This window comes from Pelodiscus sinensis, chromosome 1, assembly GCF_052426305.1.
Source record: "Pelodiscus sinensis isolate ZL-2025 chromosome 1, ASM5242630v1, whole genome shotgun sequence".
NCBI classification, from domain to species: Eukaryota; Metazoa; Chordata; order Testudines; family Trionychidae; genus Pelodiscus; species Pelodiscus sinensis.
This window is the reverse complement of record NC_143052.1, coordinates 26,255,602-26,278,215: the sequence shown is the minus strand read 5'-3', so window position 1 is coordinate 26,278,215 and position 22,614 is coordinate 26,255,602. Positions and strand designations below refer to the sequence as shown.

General features: G+C 48.5%; 1 protein-coding gene across 5 annotated transcripts in view; it reads left to right on the top strand.

Annotated features, from left to right (window-relative positions):
* The first annotated feature begins 2,714 nt into the window (after window positions 1-2,714).
* Window positions 2,715-22,614, top strand: part of ORC5 (origin recognition complex subunit 5) — a 162,812-nt gene continuing 142,912 nt past the window's right edge. For 2 of the 5 annotated variants that reach the window (XM_075926920.2, XM_075926892.2), the window contains exons 1-3: window positions 2,715-2,843; window positions 6,286-6,478; window positions 10,911-11,003. In XM_075926920.2, the coding sequence (XP_075783035.2) occupies window positions 6,368-6,478; window positions 10,911-11,003 (204 nt within the window). In that variant the 5' untranslated portion in view covers window positions 2,715-2,843; window positions 6,286-6,367. Of the gene's footprint in view, window positions 2,844-2,880; window positions 2,968-6,285; window positions 6,479-10,910; window positions 11,004-22,614 lie in introns of those variants that run through there. The other 3 variants (XM_006137544.5, XM_025178711.3, XM_075926895.2) reach the window with 2 other exon arrangements.

Here is a 22,614-nt window from a genome sequence, read left to right as displayed (position 1 = left end):
TAGCTAAGCGCCTGTTACTTTTGAGTTTGTAATCTTTTTTGCGCTGACTATTCTCACTTATAACCACTTAAATCCTATTGCTTGTACTTAATAAAATCACTTTTGCTTACTATCAAGCCCAGTGTAAACAATTATTACCTGGGGGAGCAATCAATGTGCACATTCCCCCTTTCATTGTTAAAGGGGGCTCACCCAAGTAATTAATTGGGGATTTGATCCCATTTGGGGGAGTGGAATCCCAGGAAGCTGGGCCCCAAACTGCACTCTTCTTGGACCTGAATAGGTTCAGTGTTGGTACTGCTTCATGGGGGGCTGAGGGGTAGTAGGGATATGAGCTCAGGGCCTTGGCTGGGGGAAGAAAAGTGGAGCTAGCCTAGCAGCACCAGGCAGTGAGAAGCCCCAGAGAGTAGGTAGGTGAGTGGCAGTGGCCATGTCAGTACTCTGGGGGGCACACCCAAGGGGTCTTCCGTGACCTTACCCCGTCACAGAGACAACTTTGTGTGACGGACCAGGCCATGTCTGGGCACAGCTGAGGGCGTCTGCTCAGGGCGAATTGCTCAAATCCGGGGCTCCTTACAGCCCCCAGACTGGTGACCTCTCCAAACAGGCCACAAACCAGTCCCACAGAGCGCTTCAGCAGCCTGCCTGAAGCCTCACGAGCAAAACTCCTCTGACACCCCAGCAATAACCATGCCCCAGATGGCCCCGGACCTCATACACAGGTGGGGGGTCCTAGCACCCAATCCCACCTACCCCGAACAAGTTCTGTCCGGTTCCAAGAAATCAGCCACAGATCTCTGGCCAATTTATCCTTTGGACCTTACCCACAAATCACGCTAGGCCAATCCTTTAGCATCTAACAACTAAAGGTTTATTAACATAAGAAAGAAAAGCATGAGAGTAAGGTTATTAAAGTACAGTACGTAACATGCACCGAATCTCCCAGTTCTCGATGCAGGCTCTAGCAGAGATGTTGCAGCTGCTGGTTTAAAAGTTCTTATTGCACATCCTAAGATCAGGATGGGTTCACAGGTCTTCCGGGCTCTTCGATCCCTGCAGTGCTGCCTCTGGGATGAAGTGCTGAGCTGAGAACAAAATGGCATCGACCACATGGCCTCTTTATACCCCCTTCCTGGCCTCTTCTGGTATGCAGCAGGTCACCTAGTCCTCAGCCTCTCTGTGTTCCCTGCTGGGTGCTCTCAGGTGACAGCCCCCATTCTCTGGTGTGTCTTTGGCCCATTGAGAGCCATTGTTCCACAGGTAATTAGCATGTCCACAGGCTCCACAGGCTCGGCCCTGCCCAATGCTTAACCACATGCAGGGAACTCTTCAGTGTCCACACAAGTACATGTTAATAATTGCACACACAGACATTATACAAACACATGAACAGCGTACATAGGATTATCAGATATTCAATACCTCAAATGGCCCCCTTCTATACCATTTTTGGGGCCAACACCCCCACCTATGGGTGCATCAGTGATCTGGCTGCTCCCCTCAAGATCCAGCAACGTGACACTTTGTTTAAAGGGAAAAAAAATCACTGCCATCTAGTTTAGCAATCCTTAAAGCCTGGTGCCCTAAGTGACCACCTAGATCAGGCCTGGGAAAAATACGGCCAATCCCACCAGATCCAGCTCACAGAGGCACCAGGGAGACCTAGGCAGCTCCCCTGCTTGCCCAGCAGGCTGTTCAGAAATGTGGCTATTTGACCCTCTTTTCCTTGCAAAACTGTAATCTTGGAAGGAGGGAGGGGTGAGCTTCAGGCAGTGCCCCCTACCCCCAGCACAATCCCATTGGCTGGTTTCTGGCCAGAAACTGGCCAATGAGAGCAGCCTGTCTGAATAACAGGCAGCCAGGAAGCACCACGCCCCTCTTCCCCTGCAGCTGTTATTCACATAAACACATGGCTAGGTGCAAGCTGGCTGACAGAGAAACATTTTAATATCTGCAGGAAGGCAGATTTGGCTGCTGGCTGGTGAGTTTCCTGGCCAGAGCCTGCCTCTAGCACCCCAGCCCCTCCCTTTGCCAACCCTCTCTCCCAGATCTGCCCCCCCCCCCCAATCTCCTGCACCAGATCATAATCCACTCCTACCCTAGGTCACATCCTAAAACCTTGCATCCCAGTCCCCTCCATTAGGTCACAACCACCTCCTTTACGCATGCTCACTCCTGCACCCCAAGCCCTTACCCCAAGCTCCCTTCTGCACCCAGCCTCCATCCCAGACCTTGCACCTCTTCCATTAATATCATGGAAGAGCGAGGCCCTTGACTACTTTTTCCAAAATCTTGGAGTGGCCCCGTCAAAAATTACTGCCCACCCCTGGCCTAGATAGTCAGGTGAGCCCTGTCCCCAGGCTCCTCCTTGTCTTCTGCCATCCTACTGCTCCTCTTCTCTCTGGAGCCCAACATCCACTGCCCTCGGGCTCTGGGAGAGGGGGGAAGGGGCCCAGGTTTCAAGAGGGTCAGTGGCCCTTTAAAGCACCGCTGGAACCCCCGGCAGCGCTGAGGGTGGGGGCGTTCCATGGTTGGGGCGGCTCTTCCACGATAGCGACCTTCCCCTCCCCCCAATTGCTCAGGGCCCAGCGAGGCTGTCGGCTCCCCCATTGCTCTTGTTCAACCCTAAGCCACACAAATTTCTGGCTTTACGCTTGGGAGCGGGCGCAGTATGGGCGTGGTTACCAGGGGAAACTTCAATTTCCTAACGCGCATGTGCAGAGTTGGCGCTTGCGCATTCGGGAGAGGGGGGGTAACCATCGGAGCAATGTGCGCATGCGCAAAGGCGGGCGCTCGGTTCGGAGTCCTCGCCCGCGAAAGCAGCGTGACCGTTGGGGTTCGGGGTGAGTGTCCGGTTCTGTGTGTTGGCGGACGTTTGCGGGAGGCGGGGGGAGAAGGGAGAATGCGCGCGCGTCTTGCCTAGGCTCGCGCGCTGTGAGAAGAGCTGCGGTGCTGCCAGGGCTCTGGGTCAGCGGAGGGCCTGAGCGGCGGACAGAGTCAGGGTTGCCCCAGCACGGCAGGACCTGGAGGGAGGGAGGAGTTGCGGCGCGCTGGGCACGGGGTGTGGGTTGCCCATGCCGGGGCTGTCCGCTTCAGGGGGGTGCCGCTGCCTGTTGGGTTAAAGTGTGGGCGGAGCTGGGGTCTGTTTTCATGTCTACTCCGCCTCTTCCCGCCTAATGCTGCGGGTGTGGGTCTGGGCGGCGTTGCTCTGTGTGTGTGTGGGGGGGGGGGGGTTGTGGTGGCAATGGCCGCAGCGATCCCCCCTCCCCCGCCCTGACAATCACAGGGTGCTGGCTGGAGCAGGGGTGCAGGAGTGAATTGCCTCCCCAGAGACTGAGGGGGTTATTGCATGGGTGCTAGTGGGAAAGTAACCACCATGTTCGAAGCTTGCAGCAAAGTCTTGAGCTGCAGGGTCAGTTGTCTGATGAGTCCTGGGTTTTTAGTGGCATATAGTAAAGTGCCTTTAGGAGGTGGCACAATGAGGTGATTGTATTGTCCTGGTGCACTATTGTGATGTCATGATATAGCCATGCAAATGAAGGGTGGATCTCTCTGGTCTGCTACCCTCGGGACCTGACCAGTCCTGGATGAGGGGTTTTGCTGGACCAGCCTCCTGGCAGTATTCCTCTTGCCACCAGCCTCGCTGGTCCCAACACCTCCTTCCTTTCCTACTATGATGGTCAGCCCAGCTCCCTGTGTGCTGGGCTCCTGGCCCCATTGGGCAGCCCTGCTGTGGCACTCTGGGCTTCCAGCTCTGCTGGGTTGTGCCTGGCTGTCCAGATGCAGGGCACCAAGCAGCCCACCTGTGGGGAACCCAGCTGTCAGCCCTCCACCGGGACTCTCAGGTACAGGAATATCTGTGGTCCTGCTGGACAACGGATATTGCCGGACCAGGGAATCCCAGATTACAGAGGTTCGACTTATAGCATGGTGTCAAGATGCAGTTTCACACATTTTAATGGTAGAAAAATGGGAGGTAAACCTTGAGAGTCAAGACGGCTTGGTTTCCCGTTTCCCATTTCCCAGTGCAGAAACAGGGATGCTGCGTGCTCTCCTTTCATTGCTCATAAAAAGGATTTGCCTCGTGGGTATTTTAATGTTTGTAAAGCTCTTAGTGTATCATCTTTACATTGATAAATCATAGATCCTCCTCTCAGCTAATGAGGTATCTTGCTTCATCCAGTCCTATGTCAGGTTGTTTCTTCTTAGTCATTATTTTAAACTAAACATGGCCAAAACCTGAGATTTTTAACCTTTCCTCACAGGTTCTCTCACCTGGCCATCTTCTTTTATCGGCATAGACAACACTGCTGTTCTCCCTGTCACTCAGGCAGTGTAGTTTAGGTGTGATCTTTGATGGGGCCACTATGTTTTTAATCTTGCCTTTTTTTTAACACTGATCTTGAAAATCTAGCCTTTTGTCTCTTTTCTCTGCTCAGTGAAGACTCTCATCATAGTCCTCATGTTGACCTGATTGCTGCAACTTTTGCTTGCCTTGAGTCTATTCAAATTAAAGACCGCATTTCTGGTTCATCATTCTGATCATGTTAATTCCTAGTTTGCGTTGTCAATTGGCTCCCCCTTAATTTTGACACCAAATAAAAGCTTCTTGTAGTGCCTTTAAAGCAGGGGTCGGCAACCTTTTCAAACCAAACAGCCAAACTGTCTCAAAATTCTAAACAAATGATCATCAAAGAGCCGGATAAGAATGCCCATTTGCATAACAGAAAATATACAATTTAATATTATTAATAATTGACATAATGATTAATAGCATAAATGAAACCTTGTGCTCATGGACTTTATTTAATGGGACTTCCGTTGCTGCATTTTTTTGCACATTTCTTTGAAGTTTACATCATAACTGGTCAAATCCAGCTTTATGAACGCATTCAGGCTGTCTTTTGTCAATCTTATGGCGGGGGCTGGGGATGTGGTCGTGCAGGAGTCTTGGTGCAAGTGCATGAGGGACTCAGGGCAGAGGATTTGGGTGTATGATGGACTCAGTGCAAGGTTGGGTTGTGGGGGCATGCAGGACACAAGTTTGGGTTCTGTGGGGGAATGGGCTGAGGACAGGCTTACTGGTCGGGGGCAGGAGTGGGCTAGGGGCAGGGTATCTAGCTGGGAGGGGGGCTGAGTGAGGGGAAGTTTGGGGTTTGGGCATGAGGGTTGGGGGGCACTATGTGCTTTCACATTGAGTGTAACATAGCCCCCCCCGCTGCTCCCATGTGCTGGAAGGAAGTCTTTAGACAGGATTCACAGGTGAAGCCTGCATGAAGTGCTTCCTAAGGGAAAGAGAATGGCACACAGCCGTTGGTTCCGCACCGGGGGGGAAGGATGGTGCATGGAGCCATTTTTCATTCTGTCTGTTCCCCACATGCAAGATCCGAAAGGGAGGCTCAGGGCTTTCCCTCCTCACTCCTTTCCCCCCACAGGAAGCTGGTGCTGGCGTTCCAGTCTTGTAGGGGTCATAAGGCTGTAGCGCCAGCTCTGGCTCAGTGCTGCTGCAGGAGCTGGGAGGCGGCTGAGTAGGGTCTCCAAAAGAGTCATATCTGGCTCCCTAGTGAGCCATATTTGGCTCGCAAGCCATGGGTTGCTGACCCCTGCTTTAAAGTCGTCTCTTAACTTAGCTCCTCCTATCTAACTGATTTAGTAACCTATTATGTCAGCCTATTATGATGTTTTTACTCTGCTAGTGCTTGCTCCCATCCTTTATCACCCATTAGTTAGCTGCTTGTTAAAAACCTCTGTGCTTTCGCCTATGCTGTCCCTGATGCTCAACATAACATATGAAGAATCACTTCTTTATCTTCTTTTTGAAACCTGGTTTTTGCTGTGATGTTTACTAATCTCAGCTTGTTAATTGTGGCTAAGCAGATGACCAGCTGAGACTATTCTCCTTTTCTTTCTCTACTCTTTTTCTTTGCACCTTTACTCTCAAAAAGTAAAGTTAAAACAAACAAACCTGCATCCATGTAACTAGCAAAGTCATGACCGCTGTTCACCATGTTCATTGCTCATTTGTTGCATCCACAACTTCTCCTTTTTGTTTGTCTTAAAATTGTAAACCCTTTAGGGCAGTTATTGTCTCTTTTGCTTTTATTTCCTTATAAGGCTAGCATTACTGGGTCCCAGTGCTGAATGAGGTCTTTGCGTTTTTCCATCATATTAATAGTCGTCATTCCTGTTAGGTAAAAAGTCTGATTATAATGAAAGATTGTCACCTCTTATTTATTTTTACTTCATTTCTCCGTATATGAACAAATACAACATTTTATTTTCCAGATCATCACTTCGGTCTTATTTTCCTATTGGAAGGTGACATACATATACAGTTAGCTGACTGGTGACAGAAACGTGAATCAAAATGCCTAATTTTGAACATCCAGAGTATCCAGAGGCTACCTTACTTCACTTGGAAAGTATGGTGCCCTGTCGAGAATCCCAGGTGTCATCACTGTTATCAGTATTTGGCAAGGTAACTCTTTCTGTATTGTGCCTTTGAGTAGATCAGACGTTGTACCATAATTTTTTTTGTTATGGGTGGGTTGGTAACAGACTTCAGTGCATTGTTATTCTGAGTTAGCCTAGCTGATTATATTTGTAATTTGAGATCTTATATTATGCATCTTTTGTATCAGTCTTCTCTAGTATGTGTCTAATAAACTTTAAAACATTAGCTGTCCTAAGCAAGCAGAAGCTTTATAGCAAATTTTTTCCTGTGGGCTGCTATTAGTTGGCTCTCCACTGCTAGTCATGTTTGGCTGCTGCAAGGTAGTGATAGGAAAGATCCTTGCTCTTCTCACAGTTCTGCTTTTCTTGGGTGGCCTTCTCGTGTGGATAACTCTAGTACTTGTCTGCTGTTGTGTAAGTGATTTCCCAACAGAAACAACATGAAACATGAATCTTGATAGCTTGTTGCTGCCCATAAGACTCTGAGATAGTGTCTGTAAAACTGATCACAGGCTCAGCCTCCTAGGGTATGTCTAGACTACGTTGTTTTTTCGAAAAACTTCACCTGCGTCCACACTGCAATCACATTCTTTTGAAATTAAATCAAAAGAACACAGGGTTTTTTTCGACATGGTAAACCTCAAATTACGAGGAAGAATGCCTTTTTTGAAAGAGCTCTTTCCAAAAAGGGTGTGTGTGGATGCAGAACAAGGACATTTTTTTGAAAGAAGCTGCCAACGAAAAAAGCACAGGTGCCCTGGTGGCCTTTCTGTGAATAGCAGTCAGGGCTTTCTTTTGAGAGACCATCCATGCAGTCTGGATGCTCACTTTCGAATAAGCAGATTGCTTTTTTGATCTAGTTTTGAGGTGTGGATGCTCTCTTTCGAAAGAGCTCTGTCGAAAAAGCTTATTTCAAAAGAAGCTGTCAGTCTAGATGTACCCCTATTGTGGGGCTGTGGCCCTGTGCAACTGTGGGGCTGGGGCTCCAGCCTGAGCCCGACACTGTCCCCAGCTGCCAACCATGATGCCTTGCACACCTATCCTTCCTGCCCTTAGACTCCCAGGTTCTCTGGTCCAGGGGCATCCGTGGTCCTTGACAGATCACAGATGTTGGCTGGATCAGAGAGTGCCAGTTTTTAGAGGTACAACCTGTACTGAACAGATACTACTGTATTAGGTAAACAATCGTAGTTTTATGTATGAGGGATGAGAAGATTTGCCTCCCCACTGATTTTCTCTGTTCTTCTGTCTACTCTCCTGTTCCAATATCTTCTGTTCTAGCCATGTGGTATCTTATGTAGTATATATTATATAGTGATGCTTTTTTGTTTTGGTCTGTAGACAGACACGGATCAGAGATTGGGTACATCTAGACTACATACCTCTGGCGACAGAGGCATGTAGATTAGGCTACCAGACATAGTAAAATGAAGCGGCGATTTAAATAATCGCCGCTTCATTTAAATTTACATGGCTGCCGCGCTGAGCCGACATCCTGATCCTGGGATGAGGCTTACCTGGGTGGTCGACAAATACCTTTGATGTCGACACCCGCGCGTCCAGACTACCGCGCTGAGCCGACAAACAGCTGATCAGCTGTTTGTCGGCTCAGCGCGGCAGCCATGTAAATTTAAATGAAGCGGCGATTATTTAAATCGCCGCTTCATTTTACTATGTCTGGTAGCCTAATCTACATACCTCTGACGACAGAGGCATGTAGTCTAGACATACCCATGGTCTGGATGATGCGTGAACGATAACGTAGTAGCAGTTAGCCCCTGGCAGGCTGTCACCACTATATTTAACTACATGGCCATAGGTACTGGCGATTGCCGTTCCCATTGACTGCAAATCACTGTTCCTAATCAATGGAAGTGGCAGGAAGTGATGCAGACTTGGACATTGGTTCCTGCAGGTTCTTTGGATGAAAATGATGATCGATAGCCAATGGGAGCTACAATCACTGTTACTTGTGGCTGTGCAGGTAAATACAGCTGCTGTGACTGGCTAGGAGCTAACCCTAGTGGACTTGATCCAGCCTATAGGCCGGTATTTGCCCACTCCAATCTAGACCAGTGATTTTCAGCAAGGGGCACGTATACCATTGGGTGTACTCAGAGATGTTCCGGGGTACAGTACTCAACACAGCCTGGGGGTTACAGCTCCCACAGGGGTCATGGGGTGGGTAAGGGAGGTCTCAAATGCAGGGCCAGCATTAGGAAGTGGTAAGCAGGGCAGTTGCCTGGAGTCTCATACCACAGAGCACCTGGCAAAGCTAAGTTACCTTCTTGAACTCCAGTAACAGGGGAGGGTGTCAAGCTTCAGACATTCTCTCCAAATGAATGTCAAGTATCACACTGAAATTAATTGATTTATAATAAATGTTATGATAAAAATGAGAAAGTAAGCATTTTTTCTGTAATAGTGTGTATTTTTATATCTGATTTTTTTATAAGCATCTAGTTTTTAAGTGAGGTGAAACTTAAGGTACATAAAACAGACTCTTTACAGAGGTATAATCATTTGAAAAGGTTGAGAACCTCTAGTCTGGATAATGCTTCATCATGTCTTGAGAGCAGGGACTGGATTAGGTGACTTTCTGAGCTCCCTTCCTGTTCTTCACATTTATGATTGTGTGTGTGTGTGTGTGTGTGTGTGTGTGTGTGTGTGTGTGTTTTAACAGCTGTAATATTAGCTTGAGGCTATAGATCCTGTATGGTTTATTTTTGTGTAGTGTGATGTATCCTGAATGGGCTACACTACAGGCAAATATTTTCTTAAGACCGGAGTCTGAGATCTTTACACATATTGAACAGTACTGTGAACTGAACTAGTGCGGTGGTTGTCAGTGATGCATCTTGAGAAATAAGATATTATTCAACATGAATAAGGGGTTAGAATCCAGTCCTTAAGGACATGTCTTCTCTGGAGGAAAACTGATCTGCTAACTTGAGGTAAAATCCCAGTTGTTGTTTTCTTATGAGTTAACACAGTGGTTCCCAACTGCTGGTCCACGAACTGGCGCCGGGCTGTGGACCGCTGACTGTCAGGCTGTGGCACACTGCCATGCTACACTCATGCTTTGATGACTGGCTTGGCGAGACGTTGGAGCAAGTCCCAGTCTGCCCAGAAAAACCCCCTTCTCCTCTCCCTAGGTTTCTTTTCTCCCTGTGCCCAGCGCTGCATTGACTTCTCTGCGTGATGCTGCCTTGATATGGGGGATGCTGCCCGAGCCCAGGGGTGGGAGGGCCCCCAGAGGCAGGGACTACAGCACTCCAGGTTGCTTTCTAGGCCCCACCAGCAGGGGCTCTGAGAACCAGGGCTAGGCTGGGCTCAGCCCCCGGAGTAGAAAGTAACTCATAGCTGCTGTTCTGGGGCCAGGTTTCGGGCCTGATCCCTAAGTCTTGGCGGGAGCTGCTGCTGGGTCCCTGGAGCGCAGGCTGCAGCTGGGAGGGGGCATCTTCAGCAGGGTCAGTCACACTGCTCCCCAGGAGCCTCTTCCTGGGCAGTGCCCTCAGCCAGCCTCCCTGTCCCAGGAAGGGCAGCGCTGGGGAAGGTGGGGTGAAAGACAAGTAAGAGAGCTTCTCCCCTCCCCTCACCCCCTTGGAGCGGTGCTCTGGAAGTGTAGGGGGAGGGATTGGCCCTGGGCTGCTCCCAGCAGAGCTTGCTGTGATCCTTGTTCAGGGCACAAGGGAGCTGTCGCCAGCTCCCAGTGTGCGTGGGGTGGAGGGGAGCCAGCCCTGGGGGAATTGGGAGGGGCTGAAGAGGGGCGGGGGCAGATAAGTGGGAGTGAGGGGGAACAGGGATGTGAGAGGGAGGAGCAGGAGGAAGATGCGGGAGGGAGGTTGGGAGAATTCAGGGGAGACATCTGGTGCAATGGATGGAAACTCTGGGGGGTCACAGGGAGGGAAAGGGGGGATGTGGAGAGAGGAGGCTGGAGAGAGACTTTGGGAATAAGAGCGTCTGGCTAGGGTAGGGAAAAACACAGTGGAAAGGTTGTACAGAAGGAAACTGGTGGCGGGAGGCAGGAAGGGGAGAGGATAGAAGTGACTGGTGGTAGCATTTAAGGGTATAAAAAAGGTTGAAAACCACTGAGTTAGCCAATTGAGGTAAAACTAATATAGTGCCTTATTTTCACTAGAATTTTACCTTTGTTAGATAATTTGAGTTTAGAACACACCCTTTGCCTAAAGAAGACACAGCCTTAGTGTTCTGGGAGTTTCAGTGGTGGCTTTAAGCGCCTTTTTTGAACTCTGTTCTCAGGTTGGGGGGACTATAGAAGCAAAGTGATAAAATACCATATTGCATCTTAATTGTAGAGAGATGTATTTTTAAATTTCTTAATTTAAAACAAAGCTTTCCTTGTAGAAAACTGGGTGAACCAAAGTTCTGAATTCCTGAAATAAAGAGAAGGTTAGGTATGAAATGTTTTTAACTTTTTTTTTTTTTTTAAATAGCGTCAGCATTTTAGCTTCCCATCCATCTTTATTTATGGACATACATCTAGTGGAAAGACATATGTGATACAAACTGTTCTAGAAACATTAGAGGTAAGAATACATTACTGTAAGTTGTTTACAGTTCACTTTTTTTGAGTTGAGAAATTCACCCTTTAAGTCCATTTTATTAATATATAAAAGTGTATTTGTGTGCATGGTGCAAATATTAAATTCCAAAATGCAACTGATTGTTGGCTATTTGTATTACAAGGATGTCTATAAATCATGATCATGTTGAAGGCACCTTTTCACTAGGCCATCAGTAACACATTAATCATGTGGCAATAATATATTTGCATCATTTACCATTTTCTAATCTAATGTAATAAAATAAAAAGTAAGAATCTGGATAATATACATGTCAAGTCATGCAGTTACTTAAAAGTGTATTATAGATATTGCGAATCCTCCTGGTTAACAGAATGAAGTACCAAAATATACCAACTAATGTAAATGATAGTTTCTGTAGGAAAATAACTAAAGTACAAATGTTTGCTATTTAAATCATGATTAATATCAATTATTTTAATCCCTTTGATTTGTCAGGCTGTTCTGAGGTGCACTTACACTGCCTAGCAAAGTGCAAAGCTAGTAGAGTCAGAATGATTTTTTAAAAACGTATCTAAATGCCTTGAAGCCCTGTGTTTGTTTACTTATGGAACAAGAGAAATGTAGGGTAAATTGACTTCAATAATGTTATAATTTAAATGATGATTCATTGTATTATTATAAACCTTCAGTTTTAGGCTTCAAATGTTATTTCCTGTTTTAATATGGAATTCAGTGTTAGATTTTAAGGTAGATGTAAACCTCTTGCAAGATAGCAGATGTATATAAAGCTTAAATATTGGACACTGATACATTATTTACCTTCCCAGTAGACCAACTGTCAGGGCTGTTCCCCATTCAGGCACTCCCAAGTGCAGAAGGTGGGAACTCAAAGAAAAAAACACCTTGCCTCTACAGGTTTTGCTTACAAAAACTCCCCAAAGTCACAGATTCCTTGGCTCTGAGAAACAAACAAAACAAGCTGCTACCATCAAGTGATTTTTATCCCTAAACCCCAAGAGCGAACATTTGAACCCACCTTCTGCGGCATCCCAAGCTCTTTTCCCCCAGAAGAGCTTGAAAAAAGAAAGGAGAAAAACAAGCTGCAGTCTCTGGTAGCTGACCTCTCGATCTGAGGCATGCAGACACACACAAACAGACCTCCTTTACCTTCCGGGACACAAGAATCAAATCATCACCGTAAAGTGATTTTTATTACAAAACAAAAGATAAACTTGATAAAGCATACTTGGTTGCTAGATGTTATAGAGCAACTAAAAAAAACAAATTAAAATGCAGAGAAAATCTCTGGGAACAGTGCTTAGATGGTAAATGGGGAAGGGAGGCATAGATTCACACAGAGCAGTTCAAACCAAACCACAAAATAAAGAAAAGAGTGACTAGATTCACTTTTTTCCCCTTTATTTACTCTGTTTTCTTTGTTCAGTCTACTTCCATGCCCTGAATTCCCTGGAGACATGGTAGTCCTGCCTGGGTTTAAATCATTCTGTCTCTCTCAGCTCCTGGTTTAATTTTCCCAAACAAAGGAAGCAAGCAAGGTATCTTATACAATTCAAATTCAAATGGCCAACATCCTTATTAACTACCTGAGTTTAACCCCTTAGTCACCGGGTGCTAGTCAGCACTCCTATCCATTACACCATTATAATTGAAAAGTAATTTTACAAACCTGCTGTCTTGAGTTAACGATTTTTAAAGTCTAATTTGAGGAATGTGATAAGGCATATACATTGTCCTATAAAATATGAGTGTGATGTGAAGAACATACCCCACACTGAAAGGGGGGGAGCGGCTAAGACTCCGTGGGCGGAGGAAATCCCGTCCCTTCACCCAGACTGGGTATGCACCAAGTCCTGAAGCAGTATAAAAGGCAGCAGAGCAGCTCAGTCGGGCAAACCAGCAAAGGATAAGGACCTCCTGCTGGAGCTCCTGAACTGCTGCAGCCAGCCACTCCAGCAGTGAGACATGGAGGCATGGGAGACAGCTACAGTGCAACCCACATGGAATTCCAGGGAGAAGCAACTGCTGGAGAGCCAGAAAACCCAGCTTCCATATGGGACATTGATCCAAACAAAACGCAGTAGAAAGTAATCCAGGGAAGATGCAGGGAGTGGCCTCTCCCACCCAGGGCTACTATTTACTGACTCTGGTTAGTGGGCCTTACTGCCCTGGACTGGTGGCCATTTACTGACTCTAGGTAGTAAGCCATACTACCTTGAACTGAGGGACATATATTGACTTTGGCTGTTGGGCCATGCTGCCTGGCGAGCAGGGCCACTTATGCACTTGGGGTTACCTGGAGACTGGTGAAGTTTCGTGGATTATAGAGAGAGCCAGATCCCTTGTGGCCAATGAGGCAGCGTCCACCCCCCGGAATGTGGGCACCCCAGTGATGGGGAGTGCATATGGCACCACACATGGTGGAGAATGTGGGCAATTCTAGGGCCTGCTGAAAAGTCTCAGTAGTGAGAAGGTGGGGCGAAACTCCCCCCCCCCCCCGCCCCCTTTTGGTTTTTCTGTGTATAGTTTGTACAGAGATGGATATGAACAAGTTCTTGCAGTGGATGGTGGAAAACCAGCAGCAGTAAGTGACCCAGCACCAACAGCAACAATCACAGCGAATACATCCACTAATCCACCAACACCAGCTACAGATGACGCAGCAGCAAGAACAACAGTAACAGCTGCTCCGTGAGCTGACCACCCAACACCAGGCACAGCAAGAATGCTTGTTTCAACAGGTCATTCCTGTGGTGTAACTAAGAGGATGCGCAAGCCCCACCGCTCCGGGAAAGAGGGCTTGACAACACCGGACTAGGGCAACCCATTTGCTTGACTAAGATAGGGCCCGGAGATGATCCGGAGACCTTTTTAGTCACTTTTGAAAGAGCTGCAACAGCCACTCATTGGCCTCAGGAGCACTGGGCTTCTATGTTAGCCCCTTATGTAATGGGACCAGTGCAAACTCCATACTGCAATTTAGATACCCGAGATGCACTGGAATATCATTGGGTGAAGGCGGCCATTTTAGATAGCACCAGCATCAGCCCTGAGATGTCACGACAGAAACTGTAGAAGGAAGGATACCCCATGGGGGCACAGCCATCGGTTGTTGCCCAAAGGATCAGGGATCACTGTTGGAAATGGTTGAATCCTGAGGGCTTAACCCGACTCCAGATCATAGAGATGGTAGCCTTGGAGCAGTTCATACAGATACTCCCTTCAGGTGCCAAAAAGTGGGTGCAACAACATCGACCAACCACTCTGACAGCAGCGGTAATTCTGGCGGCAGAAGAAAACAGAGTTCACCCTCAATGGGTGGGCAGCCCACAGAGGCAAGAGGGTCCGAAGAGAGGGGGAGCCTGGAAGACGGAACCGAGGGGCCTCCGCCACCCACCTATCCACAGCTGACCAAGATGTCTGTGACCGAACTCCGAAGAGCAGTACCGCGAAATGCCCAAGGGAGAGAGAGTTCCCCACAAGGGAAGAGAAGCTTACCCAAGGCCAATGCTAGGCCTATAGGCCCCCAGGACCAATGTTAGGAATGTGACCAAGAAGGCCACTTCCAGAAAGACTGCCCCTACATGGAGTGTGATTATGGACAAGCCTGAATTGCAGGGTGTTGTGCACGGGGACTGCAAACTGGAAAATTGGCGATCCCCATCATGGTGGAAGGGGTGGTGGCCATGGCTCTCCTGGATTTGGGGCGTAGCTACACGATTATACGGGAGTACCTCATACCTGGCCTACGGCTCACTGAGGATACGATCCATCTCCAATGCATACATGGAGATGTATGACCCTACCTGACGGTCCATATAAACTTGGATGTTTGGGACTGAAAGGAACCCCTCCTGGTGGGAGTATTATCCCAGCTAGTGTATCCAGTGGTGCTGGAGCGGGACTGGCCTATGTTTAAGGAGGCTGTGAGGGACTGTGTGTACTACCCTCCTAAAAAGTGGCAACCTAGGGTTCTAGGAGGAAAAATACTGGGACACCCCTCAGAAGCCGACCCCCCCAGGAAGGACCCTCCAGTGGTCTAAATCCGACAATGAGTGCAGACCTCAATGATGGCCTAGCAGAAGCGGATTTCCAGGTGGAACTGGAGAGAGAGAGAGAGACTTTCTGCAGGAGCAAAGAGAAGATCAAACCCTGAGCCAAGCCTGGGAGCAGGCCCAAGCCCAAGAGACCGAGGATTTAAAGGGGATGAGATGCCTTCAGGGATCACAATTTGAGATCCGGAAAGACCGGTTATACCAGGTAGTGAGGGACCTTCAGACACAAGAGGAGATAAAGTAATTACTGGTCCCATGGAGGTTGCGATGAAGCCTCTTACATTTGTCTCATGCAACCTCATGGGCTGGACACTTGGGTAGGGACAAGACTCTACAGCGGGTGGCACACCGCTTCTTTTGGCTGGGCATATCACGAAGTCTGAGACAACTGAGCATCATGCCCAGAGTGCCAGCGAACGGGACCCAAGGGGATACCCAAGGCCCCCCATATACCTCTGCCGGTCATAGACGTACCTTTGAAAGGATTGGTTTGGACCTGGTCAGGCTGTTAGAGAAGCGTAAGACAGGGAACAGGTTCATCCTGGTGATCACAGACTACGCAACCCGGTATCCAGGAGCGGTCTCACTTCGAGTAGCGACAACAAAGCATATAGCCGACAACTTAGTGAAGGTATTCGCCAGGGTGGGAATACCCAAAGAAATCTTGACAAACCAAGGTAGTAATGCCTTGTCTAAGCTGATTGGAGAATTGTGCAGACTCATACACATTCGAACTCTCCGGACATTGGTGTATCACTCTCAGCCAGATGGACTGGTGGAATGATTTAATGGCAGACTAAAATCAATGTTACGCAAGTTTGTGGAAGACAATCCACAATTTTAGGACATGCTTTTACCAGCCCTCCTCTTTGCCATAAGGGAAGTCCCTCAAGCCTCAACGGGGTTTTCTCCTATTGAACTCCTTTATGGAAGACAGCCTCGGGATATACTTGATTTATTGAGGGAAGATTGTCAGGCGCAGGAGACTCAGGTGCTCGGCACTCCAAATATGTGTTGCACCTCAGTGAGCGGCTTCAGACACTGAGTGACTTTGCACAGAAAAACCTGAGACAAGCACAACAAGCTCTAGAAAGGCAGTATAATAAGGGAAGAAAAGTACGAACCTTTAAACCCAATGAATGGGTGTTACCAGCAGAGTCAAAATTACTGGCCAAGTGCCAGGGGCCCTTTAAAGTGATATGCCGCTTAGGCCCTGTAGGTTATGAGGTCAGGCTGTAGGAAGGAGGTACGTACCTACACGTAAGCCTACTGAAAGTCTCGACATTGGAGGCCAAGATGATTGCACCAGTGATGCCTGAATATGAATTGGGCCCTTTAGCAGGCGAACCCCTTGAACCAAAGCTGGTGGGATTGGATAAAGGCCTCCGATCAATCCAGTGAGACCAGGTGCAACAACTTCTAGGAGACTTCCAAGATATGTTATCTGCCTGACCTGGAAGAACTCACCTGATTCATCACCACGTTGCGACAGAGCCAGGTCAGAAGGTAAGGGATGCCCTACCAAAGAAGATGTGGGGTGCCGTACGGCAGGAGCTTAAGCCAGTGCTCGAGATGGGTATGATTGAGGAATCACGGAGCAAGTGGAGGAGCCCTATCAGCCTTGTGTCGAAACCAGACAGAGCTATCAGGTTCTGCATTGATTTTCGGAAAGTCAACGCAATATCCCGCTTCGAAGCTTACCCATCGACCCGGGTCGATGAACTGTTGGAATGGCTGGGGGGGGGCCCAAATACGTATCCACCATCGACTTAACTAAAGGGTACTGGAAAAATGTCCCTCATGCCTAATTCAAAGGCAAGATGTCGTTCCCTATGCCCTTTGGGCTCTACCAGGGTATGTCTACACTACCCTCCTAGTTCGAACTAGGAGGGTAATGTAGGCATACCGCACTTGCAAATGAAGCCCGGGATTTGAATTTCCCGGGCTTCATTTGCATAAACTGGGCACCGCCATTTTTAAATCCCTGCTCGTTCGAACCCTGTGCCGCGCGGCTACACGCGGCACGAACTAGGTAGTTCGGACTAGGCTTCCTAGTCCGAACTACCGTTACTCCTCATTCCCCCTCCCCCCCAGCTCAGGAACTGTCCTCAGCACCTGCACTGACAGGGCTCCAGCTGGGATCAGCAGCTGTCCCTGCTCCGCAGGCGGCTGCTGCTCCGTCAGCAGAGCTGCCTACTTCAGCACCTAGGAAGGCAACTTCCAAGTCTCACAGGCATGCTGCTTCTCTTCTGTCTTCCCTGATAGCTTTGCCTGGGCCATCCCTGCAGCACCATTCCTCTGCAACTGACCTCACCAGGGATCAAGAAGCTCGTGCCCGCAGAAGTCTATCACCTTATTATTGCTATCATAGGGAGTCTAGCTGCACATACTCAAGGCATTCTCAACTGCGGTCTCCTTCCCGATATCCGCGCTCCCCTACACGTTCACGCCATGCATATCACATCAGGCACGCTAGTGTCATATCTTCTTGACACTCGTCTCCGGGGTGCTCGGATCGTCACTACATTCATTATGACAGACCCTACTACTATGTGTCAACTCGTCACAGTCACTCCTGCTGCCATCGGAGATCACCGTGCTCCGGCCGCTCTGTTAGCCTGGCCTCTCAGCATATTGAGCCAGGGCGCGATCACCTACTCATCTACCACCCACTCCAATGAATTCAGATCCGCAGCGTGGCCATTCGGACCCCGAGGAGGGACAGATTTCAGACACAGAGACGGACGTGTCGGCTAATGTGCATTTATCATTTCCTTCACCAGATGATGCTGTGACCTCAGGTGACACCTCACCACCGGATGATCTCAAAGAATTCCAGGACCTTTTTAAACGTGTGGCGCAAAGCCAGGAGGTCCAACTGTCTGAGGCACAGGTAAAGTAGCATAAGTTGTTGAAAAATTTGCACCCCCAGCAACGACACAGAATTGCACTTCCAATTGACGAGGCAATTATGGACGTGGCACACGAGATCTGGCAGACTCCCACTTTGATCCCGCCTACTAGCAAAAGAGCAGATAAATATTTTGTCCCATCAAAAGATATGGGTTTTCTTTTCAATCATCCTCAACCCAACTCTTTAATAGTGGATGCAGTACGCCATTAAAAACAAGACATCTGTTTAAAAGCTCACTCCCAGATAGACACTAGAAAACTTGATCTATTTGGGCGCAAGATGTATTCATCATCAACCCTAATGCTCAGAATCGCAAATTATGCCACTCTTATCTTGAATCATAATTTCGACAATTATGCCAAATTGTCCGAACTGATGCAGCACCTCCCTGAGGCTAAGAGATCTCTGTTGAAAGCGATAGTCCAGGAGGGATACACCTCCTGTTGAACATCGCTCCAGATCGCCCTCGATGTCGCAGATACAGCTGCACGTGCCATGGCAACAGGTATCGCCATGCGCTGGGCTTCCTGGCTGATGGCATCTGGAGCACCTAAGGCGCTCCAGAATAAAGTCGAAGACCTCCCATTTGATCGTAAAAGATTATTTTCCATCTCAACAGATGACGTCCTACATTCCGGTAAGGACTCATGCACCACTTTGTGGACACTCGGAATGTATACCCCTCCCTTTAAACGTAGACGCTACTATACCTTTCAAAGGAGGTATGACTACACATTCCAGAAACAACAGCAGTGTGTTCCCGACCAACCTCAATTTAGGCAGCGTCCGCAGCGTAAGCGCCAGCAGTCCAACCGTGCACCAGCTCGGGCTAGTGCCAAACAGCAAATTTGACTCCTGTGTCGAGGATGCGATCACATCTTCATTGCTCACGGTACAAAAATCCACCAGCATCCTTCTCTTCCACTATCGCCTGAGGCCATATTACCACCCCTGGCTCAACATCACCTCAGACCGATGGGTCTTGGAAGTAATAGTCAGGCCTTACCATACCCTTAATCTTCATGCCTCCCACTACCCCACCCACCCTGTCCCTCTTCAGGGACTCATCCCACGAGACGCAGCTCCAGCAGGAGGTTCATCATCTTCTTGCCATTGGAGCCGTAGAAAGTGTGCCCACAAGATTCAGGGGCAGAGGCTTTTACTCTTGATACTTCCTTGTCCCCAAGAAATCCGGAGGGTGGAGACCAGTTCTCGATTTGAGGCGTTTAAATCGATACATCAAGAAGCAATGTTTCAGGATGATCATGCTAAGCAAAATCATACCGTCACTGAGCAAAGAAGATTGGTTCGGAGTCCTCGATTTGCAGGCCGCATATGTCCACATTTCGATACACATAGCGCATAGACGCTTTCTGCGTTTCATAGTCGGGCAGGAGCACTACCAATATAGAGTGCTGCCTTTCAGTCTGGTTTCTGCTCCCAGGGCATTCTCAAAAACCCTGGCAGTAGTTGCTGCACAGCTTCGCAGAATAGGGGTTTCAATCTTCCCCTGCTTGGACGATTGCTTGCTCAAGGGCTGCAGTCGGTCGGAAGCTCTCAGCGTGCTTGCAGTAATGAGGAATCTCTTCAGCTCCCTCGGCTTAATTGTAAATATGGAAAAGTCACGTCTAGAGCCGACCCAGATTCACGTTCATAGGAACTCACCTCGACTCACTCTCAGCATGAGTGTACCTACCTGCAGACCGCTTCCAAGTCATATGTGACCTGGTCCACATGGTATCGCTTTCTCCAACACTTCCCGTGCGTACTCACCTTCAGCTTTTGGGTCATATGGTGGCCACCACGATGTGGTGCGCCACGCATGGCTAAATTTTCGTTGTCTCCAGCACTGGTGGGCTTGGTATACAACCCCGCCAAACATAGCATTCAAAAGCGTGTGATATTGCCTACCCATGTTCGGAATTCCTTGCGCTGGTGGACCGAACCCAGGAACATGCTGGCGGGTGTCCCCTTTCACCAAGCCCAGCCCTCAAAGCAGATAACAACAGACGCCTCGTTCACCGGTTGGGGTGCGCACATTGGTACGTCTACGATCCAGTGTCGGTGGTCCAAAACAGAAATGATGCTTCACATCAACTTACTGGAGCTCAGAGCGATATTCCACGCCTGCAGACACTTCAAACCTCACATACAAGGCACAGTCACCAGGATCCTTACAGACAACATCGCCACAATGTATTATGTCAACAGGCACGGTGGTGCCAGATCCCGCTCCCTCTGTGCAGAGGCAGTCCGTCTATGGACCTGGTGCAACCGCAACGACATTACCATCATAGCATTGCTCACTCCTGGCAGGTACAATGCTATCGCAGACTCTCTGAGCAGATACTGCTCTGGAGCAGGGATTGGCATCCATTCCCTGAGGGAAGCGTTCCTTTTCCACTGGGGAAGGTTGCGACTGTATGCATTTCCTCCTGTGGCTCTAATTCCAAGAGTACTGGAGAAAATCGTCATGGACAGAGCCTGGGTCCTGCTGATAGCGCCAGCTTGGCCCCGACAGGCGTGGTACTCACGCTCCTGCAACTGTCCATTCGAACGCCTTACCGACTCCCTCTCTTCCTGGACCTCCTAACGCAACAGAATGGATCTGTACACCACCCGAAATCACTCACCTTGCACCTGACCGCGTGGATGCTAGATGGTTCAGCACATCTGAGAATTTTTGTTCGGACCAAGTGAAACGTGTTCTATTGCATAGTAGAAAACACTCCACAAGGAAAACATACCTCGCAAAATGGTCTCGGTTTACACAATGGTGCCCTCTGGCTCACCATTGCATTTCGTACTAGACTACATTCTGCATCTACACACGACAGGTATCTCAATACCGTTGCTTAAGGTCTACCTAGCAGCAATCACGGCATTCCACCACACAATCAATGACCGGTCTGTATTTGCCTACCCCACTACGAAGAGGTTTCTTAAAGGTCTCATTAATCTTAATCCTCCATGTAGACCCCCACCTCCGGTGTGGAATCTCGACCTCGTGCTGGATGCTTTGACACGTCCACCTTTTGAGCCTCTCGCTACTACATCCCTTCAGCTGCTTACGACCAAAGTCGTCTGTCTTCTTGCTATAACGTCTGCATGCAGAGTGAGATAGATGGCAGCCCTTATGGCATCTCCCCCATATACTATCTTTAATAGGGACTCTGTGACACTGAGGTCGCACCCAGCCTTCTTGCCAAAGGTCTGCACAGACTTCCACATTAACGAACTGATCGTCTTACCTTCTTTCTGCCCGAAACCACATACCTCACCACACGAGGCTCTTCTGCACACGCTGGACGCTCGCCGAGCCCTTGCATTTTATATTGATAGAACCCATGATATCCGAAAGACGGACCGTCTCTTCATATCTGTTGCAGATCAGTTTAGAGGTCGTCCACTCTCTGCACAGCGCATTTCGAAGTTGATTGTCGCTTGCATTACCACCTGTTATAATGTCTGTAACAAGTCTCTCCCATCTCAGCCTAGAGCGCACTCCACTCGCACAGTTGCTACCTCTATGGCCTTCCTGAAAGGAGTCCCTATGCGAGACATCTGTTGAGCAGCTATTTGGTCGTCAAACGCCACCTTCATGAAACATTACGCAATTCTGCAACACTCTACTTCAGACTCCGCTGTAGCCTCAGCAGTACTCCCAACGCTGCCACAACCATGATTCCGTAGCCCAGCCTTAGCTCGGACCACTGCTCCGGAGTCACCAGATGTGGAGCACCCACGGGGACTACCCAAAGAAGAAGTTACTCACCTTCATGCAGTAATGATGGTTCTTCGAGGTGTGTCACCGTGGGTGCTCCACGACCCGCTTTCCTCCCCGCTACGGAATCTCGTCTGTTTCTCTCGTTTCAGATGAGGCGGTGAGAGGAACTGGAGCGGGGGCTGGACCGCGCGCGGAGAGGAAAAGTTGCGAATGGCCTCGAGCGCTTGCGCGGTTCGGCCAAATACAGCTACGTGAAGCCTCCGATTCGCGGCGCCGGGATGAGCCCGACGCCAGATGTGGAGCACCCACAGGGACACACCCCGAAGAACCATCATTACTGCATGAAGGTGAGTAACTTCTTCTTTCTTGATGACTGAGGATTTAAGCCAGCATCCTACTTTCAGAGCAATATTTGCTAGATAAATAACCTCTGTCCTTATATACATGTGATTGACATATTGAATAAAAATGATGCCAGTGTTGGTGGTGTTCAATTAAGGCAGACTACCTTCGTTTTTGAGCATTAAAAGATACTGTCAAAATTGACAGGCCTGAAATTTTACTTAGAAGTATCAGTGAAATCACTTCTTTTTTTTAGTGCTGAGATCTTTTGTTGTTTTTTGAAATAATGGCTGAAGCAGTGCTAGAAGTGACAAAATTTGAGCACTTCTGTTGTAAACAAAAATTGGGATCTCCGAGCTTTCTTATGATTAGGGACATGTGTGTCTGAATAGATAATGCTGTTTCTCTACTTGATCAGTTTCATTCTGATGATTAGTGATGGGTAGAGCCCTGTCTGAGTACAAAATTTGTATCTGCAAAAATATGCCAAATATATCCACTTTGACATCTGCAGATATGGATATGAGTGGATATAGAACAGATATCTAGAAATTT